General features: G+C 46.2%; 1 protein-coding gene across 1 annotated transcript in view; it reads left to right on the top strand.

Annotated features, from left to right (window-relative positions):
- Positions 1–1,823: 1,823 nt before the first annotated feature.
- LOC118225329 (heparan-sulfate 6-O-sulfotransferase 1-A-like) overlaps positions 1,824–10,859 on the top strand; it is a 123,676-nt gene continuing 114,640 nt past the window's right edge. The window contains exon 1 of the mRNA XM_035413533.1: positions 1,824–2,713. Coding sequence (XP_035269424.1) covers positions 2,196–2,713 — 518 coding nt within the window. The 5' untranslated portion in view covers positions 1,824–2,195. The remainder of the gene's footprint in view (positions 2,714–10,859) is intronic.

Consider the following 10,859-nt stretch of genomic DNA (forward strand, 5'->3'; position numbering starts at 1 on the left):
TGTTTGTCATGGTTTGGGCTAGGCCCTTTAGTTCCAGTGAAGTGAAATCTTAAAGCTGCAGTATACAATGACATTCTAGAGAATTGTGCGCTTCCAACTTTGTGGCAACAGCTTGGGGAAGGCCCTTTCCAGTCTCAACATGACAATGCTCCTGTGCACAAAGGTCCATAAAGAAACGACTTGCTGAGTTTGGGAGAAAGAACTTGACGGCCCTGCACATAGCCTTGACCTCTACCCCATCGAATGCCCAACTGCGAGCCAGGTCTTATCACCCAACACCGCTGCTTGACCTCACTAATGCTCTTGTGGCTGAATGGAAGTGAATCCCTGCAGCCATGTTTCAAATTCTACTGTAAAGCCTTCCCAGAAGAGTGGGGGCTGTTGAAGCAGATATCTATCTATCTATCTATCTATCTATCTATCTATCTATCTATCTATCTATCTATCTATCTGTCTGTCTGTCTGTCTGTCTGTCTGTCTGTCTGTATGTATTTATGTAAAAATGTACATGTGTATATTATACAAATATGTATACATGTGTATATGTATATAATAATAATAATAATAATAATAATAATAGTAATAATAATAATAATAATAATAATAATAATAATAATAATAATAATAATAATAATAATAATAAAACAGCAACATAGCAAAACAGACTGGCACTCCAGAATGAGAATACAATTAGTATTGTTATTGACCATAATTTCAGAATATATAATAACATGACGCATCTCAAACGGCTATCAGGAATAACAGTATTGTGCAACACCGTCCCTTAATGAGAAAACGTATATTGCACATTTATTGTATATTTAGTTAAAAGTAGTAGTAAAGCGATTCAGTCTGCTGAGCAATCTCCCAGTGCTGCCCACTACCGTTCAAACGGAACACAACAGGTTTCACATTCCATACATTTCACAGCTTCCAAAGGGATTGATTCTTTGTTTCACTCTCTTTTCCGTTTGCCCAACCCTGCGAGTAGGTCGTATTACATGACATTTTTCAAGTCGTTTTCTGTGGAATCAAAATCAAGGTCTGCATATCACAATGATTTACTCTATTACAGTGTGGGCTTATAATAATAAATGCCATTCTGAATACTGAACGTTTTCTGTTTATTTATCTGTTTATGTGTTTCTCATTTGTCCAAGATTCCTTTGATTTAGGAAACATCAACAATAAACAGTTAGGCCAATGAACCATTGTTTTCCGCTAGACACAAATGACTGCATTTATAGTATTATAAGAACATTAGTATTTTACTTCTGTTGCTGCCACAAAAATAACAACTGAACAAGTTATATAAAATCGTAACTTGTTAGTTTACACATTTAACTTGCTTAAAAAAAATACAGCAATATTTAATATTAGGCTACTATTGAAGGGATTCCATTCTTGGCCATCAGCTAAACAAAACATTTCAAAAGCTTTATTGCTCACAATTTGAAATAACCTATGTTATCAATTTGTCCCAGGCCTATTTGTACTAAGGCTGTCAGGTCAATTTAAAATGTTATATTTGACTTTGGCCTCTGCATGGACAAAAATCGACATGCAAACTATAGGCAAAAATCGACATGAAAACTATGGTAATTTTTCAAGATACGACATTATTTTAGGAGCAATCAAACTAAATCAAATAGACCAAATTTCATTTCGGGAATGAATGAACGAGAAAAACAACACAACAGAGAAAAAAGCGAACAAAAATACAGGTCCCACTCATCTGTTCAAAGTACACTGCGGGCATTGTACCCCAAGCTACTTTTTAAATATGCTTTTTTTTCGCTTTGGTTTGTGAGCGATGTGCGTGTGTGTTGGAAAAGTGGGTGTCGCTAAGCATGCTGGGCTCAGAGCTTCAAGATGATGGTGCGGAGAGGGGGCTTGAACAACACAGCAGATTACACACGCACAACATTCAGGCGTAAAGGGTGAAACCGAGCGGTGGCAGAGTCTTCGTGCAATTTGTTTTTACCTGCTTTGGATCCAAATTTCTGGATTTGCAAAGTCAGCGTCTGTTTTGTCTGTGAGCCGGGAAGATACAATGTATGTAAACCCGAACTTTAAATTAGCGGTCCCCTGACCCCTCATTTCTTATGTGCAGCTTATGGAGGAGCAACACAGAGCGTGGCGGTCTAGCACTAAGTAGGCTACTCGTAGCTCGGTTCACCGGGAGATGTTAACGTATGTACGGAACTGGAAGGAACATGGTTGAGAGGACCAGTAAATTTTTGTTGATCGTCGTTGGATCCATCTTTTTCATGCTGATTCTGTACCAGTACGTGGCTCCGGGAGTGATGAACTTCGGGTCTCCGCACGGGTACCTTGTCGAGGACGATACGGATATTTTCCCTACTCCGGATCCACATTATGTGAAAAAGTACTATTTTCCTATAAGGGACTTGGAGCGTACGGTAGATTTCGAAATTAAAGGAGAAGACGTGATCGTCTTTCTCCACATCCAAAAAACTGGGGGAACCACTTTTGGGAGGCATTTGGTCCAAAATGTGCGTCTAGAGGTTCCTTGTGATTGCAGACCGGGTCAGAAAAAGTGTACCTGCTACCGCCCGAACAGGAAAGAAACCTGGCTGTTTTCACGCTTCTCTACCGGCTGGAGCTGTGGGTTGCACGCAGACTGGACCGAGCTCACCAACTGCGTGCCAGGGGTTCTCAACAAGAAGGACAACAAGTTAAAAAATCTGAGGTATGTACACAAACTATCATCCACTTTGAATTGCTCTCATAAAATAATGCTAGTTTGCAAACGGTGTGATGCTTGGGCGACTATAAATTTCTATTTTGTAACCCGCCTTGTTTGCTTCTCTGTTGTTTGTTGGGAAGTTGGCTGGCTCGCGAGCAATAAACTGTCAATAATTTACCCAGAATAGATGAACAACAGCACTATTCCATGTACTATTCAAGCCACGATTCCCTCCATGTATATTCAATGCATTTTCAATGTCTGTGTGTGTTGTGTATTCCCTAGTTTTTACGGATATATATACACATATATATATATATATATATATATAAAACACAGGTTTCACGTTGCTCTGGTATCCGGTGCCTGTAATTATTTTGGCAGCCAGCAGTTAAGTAGTTGCGCGCTTTCTCCGCAAACCAGGCGAAGTCAACATGTCCTTAACTTCCTCGAGAAAGTGTCACGTTAGCCTACTACGTTATCAAGCAGTCTTGTAAACAAAGTCATATTTGCCAACTTGTCTGAGTGGTTACAAATTCCGGCACGACCTGAACAAGGTGTAAGTGTTCTCTCCTTGTATCTGAAACATTTGATGTAAGATAACCAGTTGGCTTAGACTACCAACTGAGTTATCTGTTTTGGTTTTTGCGGTTTTTATTAGGTCAATGAATCACTGTTTGTCACTTTACAGAAATGTCTGTACTTGTTGTATTATTAGAAAATTGATGTTTGGCTAGCTGAAGTAACACTTCTGCATGTTGCTGTCATATAAATAATATTTGAACAAGCTATATAAAATCGATACCTGTAAGTTTACACAAATACATTTGGCCTGTTAACGCAATGGCATGCAGAGAGAAAATACGCCGACATTTAATATTAATACTTTTAATTCTTGGCCATTATCAGCTCGCCGAAACGTAGTGGAGGAGTGCACTTTTCAAAAGCTTTGTATATTGCGAACACGTCTGGGGTGTTTGCTTCTGTTATTCAACCAATAAATCAGCTTTGCTTTTATTATATTGTTCTGGCAAAGTAATGTGAGAACATTTTTATATTTAAACCGAAATTCCCTATTATGCAGCCAAAGCATACAGTGGGCGTAGCCTACGGTGTATTTGGTGCTAAATCGCAGTACTGAAACGCAACATGTCGTTTTCATTCTTCAGCAGGACAGTTCCGTTTTTCTGGAGATCATGGTCAGATACCTGTATTCCCACAGTAGTTTCCCTTCTTTGACATCCATTACTAACAAAAAATCATGTTTATGCATAACATTTTTCCCATGGCGCACAGGAACTGGCGCCTTGGGCTATGCATGGTAAATTGTGGTCACTCACTCACTCACTCACGGACGACCTTTGAGGGACGTTTTGTGGGACGCATGCGCAGGTGGTGCTTTGTTTAGTAGGATGCATGCGCAGGTGGTGCCAGCTAAAATGTGCCTGCGGAAGTGAGTTGCGCCCTGGGTCTGGACGGTTCCATGCTTGTTTTGCTACATTCACCGCTTAACAGAAGCCCCGGGGCACAAGGTAAGATCTCCGCAGTTAGTCTGGCGTTCAGTATATTGACCCGCGGACCATCTGCTGTGCACTTTAATCAGGGTTATGAGATTCCCATCATTGTTGTCTAAGGGCTTTCATGTTAACTTTCTGTTCGACTGACTCTTTGTTTGGTCGCTGCCGTCCTGTGATGCTTCAGAGTAACGGTTTCATCGCAAATAGTGTCACGCCAAATCTCGTTCTTGTGCTTTACCGAAGTAGGGATTAATTCTCGTGGTTACAGCATTTCACTTACCACTGAAGCCAGAAGTCTTCAGGTTTACCCCCTACATTAACCTATCTCCTCTGCCTGTGACCCAAAAGCAATCGCAGCTATGCTAACCTGGTGTGCCCGGTTGACTGATGACGGCTGTTGATACGTGAGATTACACTGTATTTTTAGGGTTTATAAACTGGGTACCGTTTATAAAAAGGTTGAGTGAGTGGTCACAGAATCCTTCATAGTTCACGCCTAGGTAAATAGGGGTATACAGTTCAGATTATGTCCTCTTCCAATGACATAGTGGAATTCCCTTTCAGACCAAACTGCTCAGGGTCAGTAATGCAGTCGAGCAGGTCAATATTGCTCATTACTGAGGTCTGACAGGAAACAGGCTCGCACGCTGTGCAGAGTGAAAGATGGTTCCTCACGTCATTGATCAGGTTATTTGCTGATGTGCTTAAATGGTGTCATACAGTCTGCCCCCCCCCCCCTCCTAAAACCTTCTGCCCCATCCAGGCTTCTATTTACAGAGTTCATGCGCCATTCCCTAGTGTCCTGTTACTCTCATATCCAATTAATCCAAATGTCAGGGAAAATGGTTGTGGATTTCTCCTAACAAGCACCCCTTTGAACTTCAAGTAAAGGATGATCTAGACATGCATTTCCAATGCCGTTCTTGCAGACTTCTCTCTTGATTAAACTCAAGTAGAATCAGGCATTACAATACAGCTGTCAGTATGCTGGGAAAATTGACAATTTTCAGTGCTTTACATCTCCTGTCAACTCTCTAAACCCATGGCTTGGATCAACTTCTGATTTGCTGTGAGATCCTGTTGCCAGATCCAGGGTGGGGGGGGGTGTCACTGAATAGGCTACACCTGCTTAAAACATTTCCATCAGGAGAGAATATTTAGAAACTACCGATCTGAAGTGATCTCGTAGGAATAAAGTTACCAGCCCAGCCAACGTTTATTGGTTTTGGCAACATTACTCTGAGGTATTCGCACTAACAGTGCTTTCTTCGATACTACAGAAATGTTGATGGACCACTGTGGTTCTGCCATCCCTCACTGGGCTTGTAATGTTTTTATATTGGATTTGTGATAATAGCATGCTTCAGTTCTGCAGTGCGGAGCAAACCGCCATCATTGGACTGCAGTGGACTTGACCACTGGCGATTTAGGGAAGCTTTGTTTTACCAGGGGCTTGCCGGTCTGAATTCCAAGTGGAGAACTGATATTTTGCTGTTCTGCAGGTAGTTGGGCTGAATTGCTTCAGTCATTATGTCCAGCTTTGGAAAGGGATTAGCCTATGTGGAACATTCTAAGCAAGCCCCGCCCCCTGGGTAAAGACAAAAAACGGACAAAAGACAATGAAGGAGAAAGTGAAAATTTTTTTAACTAGCCTGATTCACACCGATTTCTAGATTGGTTCTAGATCTGGATGCAGAAATACTGGTTAGATATATGTTTTACTCCATCATGCCATAAAACTTAATTTTGGTGTATGAGAGAGAACTTGTATAAAAAATACTGGCTTGAAAAACAACAACAACTACAAAAACAAGTCCTTTTTATATTCCTGAGATGTTAGGACTGTTTGGTTTGTCTTTTTGCCAAACCAAAAAAGAAAAGGACATGCTTGCATTTCCCCCGAGGTTTCTGGATGTTTTTGTTAAAGATGAAATGATAGAAACTGACAGGTAGATGAATGCTTATTTTTTCAGTGAGTATAGGCCACCCAGCTGGGCACGTATGTGTACCAGGACTCTGTACTACGAAGAGAGCTGCAGAGCTAGATGCTCGTCTGTTCTGAAGTGTTGGGGGGTGTAGCGGGTGGGGGAGTTGGGGGGGGGGGGGGGGGGGGGGGTATTACTGAACTCTGGCAAGGTCCAGTGCACTGTGCCATTAATCATGGGTGGAGGGGCGTGATCATAGAGTGTTAATAATGCTTTTCTGAGTTTTTTTTTCTTTCTTTGCAAGTGGAAGTTTGGGGTAGTTGACATTTGGCCTTTGAATTACAGTTCTTCTTCCAGGTTACAACATGGTGGTAGTGATGATGATGATGATGATGGCGACAATGTATACTCAGATTGCTGTATTCTGTGGTAGAAGGAACATAAAAAAAATGCAAGAAGACTGAAAGACAGGGGCCTTAAAAATGAAGCGTGGGTGTCTTGTGGGTTGTGTACATTGGAAAGTCTTGTTACACCTCAGAGATTTCGCAAAGGAAGCTGACAACCCACAGCGCCATCAACAAATTGGACTCGTGACAAATTTCGACGGCGCGGATTCCCCCCTGTAATATTTCACTTTAATCCGCGATGCTGAGAGGCGAACGTATCGGGACGCCCGCGCCTTCCCTCGTCTCCCGCGACCCGTAACGAGCGGGGAATCTTTTATTGTAAATCTGCTCTGATGATTTGGCTTGTGGCAGGAAGGAGCGGCTTCCCATCGCCGCCTCGTTTCCGGGCCGCTCCGGCCCCTCGGGGGAACTGGCAGCCGCGCGGCGGGCAGAGTTATTAATGTCTTAACCCTCCTGTTATGTTGCGGGTCAAATTGACCCTTTTTAAAGTTTGAAAATCTAGGAAAAATACTTAAAATTATTTTTTCAGTATGAAACTTCTTCTACTGGCCTTAATTAGTGTAATCAACATTTTAAATGAAATTGGTTCATTTCATGTATTTGCAAACCCCCCCTGTATGGGGATTGACCCGGGAACATTTTTGCTGTACCTAAAAAATGAACAGAACAGGAGGGTTAATGAGACTCATATCCTCGTATTTGTTTTGAAGCGGTGTTTCAGTTTGAGACCGATCTGGCCTGCGCTCGTTTGCGAATCCAAAGGGGGCGCCGCTGTTTTCCTCTCTTTCTTTTTTTTTTGTCAGAATGCAAAAAAATTGCGTCGTCTTCCGAAATGAACACTAACGTCCTCGTACGGGAAGCCGTCGCAGGGCCTACTGCTTTTGATGGGGGGGGGGGGGGGGGGGGTGTCGCCGGGGTCGGGGTTCCCCCTGTCTTGCGGGGCTCGGACCCCGAGCGTCTGCGACGGTCCGTTTGAGACGCGTGCGCTGCTCCCCTCCAGTGCAGCACCGTCGTATTGCGCGTGGTTGGGCTGGTAGAGTGTCAGGGCCGACGCGGTCTCCCTGTTTGTTTAATGGGGGAAAGGTGCTCGTTATGCTGAGCGCGGGGTGAAGGGGCGGCGATAATGGCTCTCTCTGATTATCTTCCACTCTGCAGTAACACACCGTCATCATTATTCGCGGTATCTCTCCCAGGGTGAGCCTAAACGCTCTCTGCCACACTAGGCGAGAAAGTTTGGGTCTGTCCTGCTGGGAAGATGAGAGGCATTTCCTTTCTGAAGACATGCAAGTACCCACACACACACACACACACACACACACACACACACACTCATATGTATATATAAACTCACCGGGCACTTTATTAGGTACGCCTTGCTAGTACCAGGTTGGGTTCTGCTGCTGTAGCCCATCTGCTTCAAGGTTCGACGTGTTGTGCGTTCAGAGATGCTCTTCTGCATACCTCGTATATATACATATAGCCTACATATAAGAATATAACAACAAAAGGATAGGCCTACATGTGGTCTTTTTATTTTATATATATGTATATATATATATATATATAGGATTTTAGTCTTATTTTCCTACAAATGTGAGTATGCATATTAGTATCCCAGTTTTGATGTACAATATTTTAATGGGTCGGTAGCATTCATCCGTGATGGTGCCATGATGGTGCCCAAAAGTAAGGGGCGAACTGCAGTGACTTGGGGGCGTGGGGCTCAATGTGGTCTGTGGTCCGTGCTTCGTGGAGGGGAGGAGCTTCGGCTGGGGCTTGTTTAAAATCTTAAGTGAAATGAGCGGCCAGGGGCTGTGTTTGCTCTGATGTCTTTGATGTCTCCTCCGTAAATGTGCCCTACTGGGGTCAGCGCGTTTGCACACTGTGTTCGCAACACGCGCGCAGAACATTTGGGTTTAATTTTCAAAGGCTCGTTAACATTTTCCTCAGGAAAAACAAGTAAACTAGTTTAGGTACATGTCACATGAGTGAAAACGACAAGGTAAATGGAGTAAATCGTTTTTCAGGAAATGGGCCTAGGCGCGGTTTTCAGACCTGCGTTGTGGGAGCCAGCCAGAAGCGAGCGCTTTGCGCTTCATCAGACGAGTCTCCGCCCCTACCAGATAAGGCGCGTGCCGTCCCCCTGCGGCCGCGTCTGCTTCCTCTGTGGGCTGGGACCATCCTTCGCTGTATTTACATCTGCCTGCAGAAAGGCAAACAAACAAACACTTCAAATGCAGCAATTAACGGCTCCGGGTTTTTTCCAAGTCCCATCAACAAAAAAAAGAAAAACCTCTTTTTTTTTTCCTGCCCTCGGCCCTGTGGGATTATGGGAAATGGGGCCCTGGTAATTACAGCAGACAGATTTAGCGCAGAGCTTCACCTGCTTCTGAAAGGGTGGCCTGTGCCGTCCGGCCTGACCGGTAGCGTTAGCGGCGAGCTATGCGAGCTGAGGTCCACGCGGTGGTGGCGGCGGCGGCGGCTAGCTCTCCGCACAGCGCCGCCATTGTGCGCCCCGGCTCAGGAGCGTCTCCGAGAACCCGTCTGAGGGTACGGGGCGTCTTAGGAGCTATTATTATTACCCACAGCGGCGAGGCAGCCCTCAAACAAGTCTGCAGTTGACCTGCAGGGGGAGTGCCGATCCTCGCCCCCGGGCATCGCTGCGCCCGATGAAACGACAGCAGAATGAAACGATGATAAGTAAGTAAAAGCCGTTAGTCGCGCTTTTAAGAGCGGAGAGGAAGGACGCCCTTAAATACGGGCCCTCGCCGATTTCATTGTTCGGCTGCTGATTTTGATAAAAGTTTTATCGCGCGCGCATTGAATCCGCTGAGCTGGGGGATGGGCACTGAATGGGATAATCCTCCCGCTCGTCCTCCTGTGATCCCGCTGAAAGGAAGCCCAGCCGCTAATAGCCTAATAGATGTAGGTAACTTTCCAGCCCATGGGTGGGCCAGCCTGTGTTATACAGCAATATCTGTCATTGGTCATATAGCAGCCTGAGCGGCCATTTTGTTATTGGGGGGCAGCGAATGATTTTACGGCGGACTTTCCTTGTGTCTGGGAGCGGAGCTCGGCACCGTTGAGCGTGCCGGACCTCAGCGTGCGGGAAACCGGCCTGGTGTTTCCACGACCGCGTGTCCTCGGCTCCAAACCCCGCGGCATGCTTCTGCTAATTTCCCCCAGGCCATGAAGCAGGCTACCAAAGGGCCGTTTTTTTTTTCTTTCTAAAAATATAGGACAGTGCAGAGAGGCAGGACTAACGGGGAGCGAGAGAGAGTGAGAGACGTGCGACAAAGGTCACACGGCCAGGTCCGAACCGCCGCCGCAGGACGCGCCCTCAAACTGCCGTTTTGAAGCTTCCGCGGACCTTCCGGCGCTATCAGACGCAGCTGCTGAGAACGCCGCGTGATTTTCGGGACTCCCTTTCACACAACGACTGACTTGACCTTTATTTTGGGGACCCCCCCCCTGAGGACCCCTGCCAGGAAGCGAGCCGTTAATGGACGAACGGATGAGCAGAGAACGGATCCCGCCGAGCGTGGACGGGCTCTCTCGCTCTCTCCTTCCGTCCCCTTCCGTCGCTCTTCCCGTCGCTTCTGGGCCTCCTGCTGGCGTCCCTGTAATCAGACGGCCCGGGGTCGATGCTCCGCGCCGCGTGGGGCTTCGCCGACGCGGCCCGACGCACGCGCCGAGCGCGACCGGAACTCAGCTTCCGAAAACGGCGGGGTCCCCCCCCTCGCGACGCCGGCCTTTTCTGCGTGATTGTGCACACGTGGGAGGGAGAGAGGGAGGGAGGGAGGGGGCAGGCGGGAACGCTGGGGTTGAGTTTAATCGGCGGCTGTCGGGCCCCGTGCATCGCTCTCCTGTCAGTCAGGCCGGTTCGCTCCCGCTCCTGCAGTTTAACCCCGGCCAGCCCCGCCCCCCTCTCTCCCGGCTGCTGCGTGCGGACTGATGGCGAGGTGCCGTCTGACTGATGTTCCCCGCAAGCCTGCAGGAAAAAAACAGCACTTAAAAAGGGCAGGGAGGGAGAAGTGAACGAAGACGGACGACGGCCCGATTGAAGCGCGCTATTGAAGAGACCAGCGCGTCAGCTGCCGCTGATCAGGAGGTTAGTCTGAGGTCCAGCTGCTCTGGATTTCATTTACTGCCTCTGCGATTATCTTTCCCCTGGCGCTCTCTCTTTCTCTCATTCTCTCTTTCGCTCTTTCTCTCTCTTTCTCTCTCTTTCTCACTGTCTCTCTCTCTCTTTCTCACTGTCTCTCTCTCCCTCTATCACTGTCTCTCTCTCTCCCTTCTC

The sequence above is a fragment of the Anguilla anguilla genome, chromosome 4 (assembly GCF_013347855.1).
Source record: "Anguilla anguilla isolate fAngAng1 chromosome 4, fAngAng1.pri, whole genome shotgun sequence".
Taxonomy (NCBI): domain Eukaryota; kingdom Metazoa; phylum Chordata; class Actinopteri; order Anguilliformes; family Anguillidae; genus Anguilla; species Anguilla anguilla.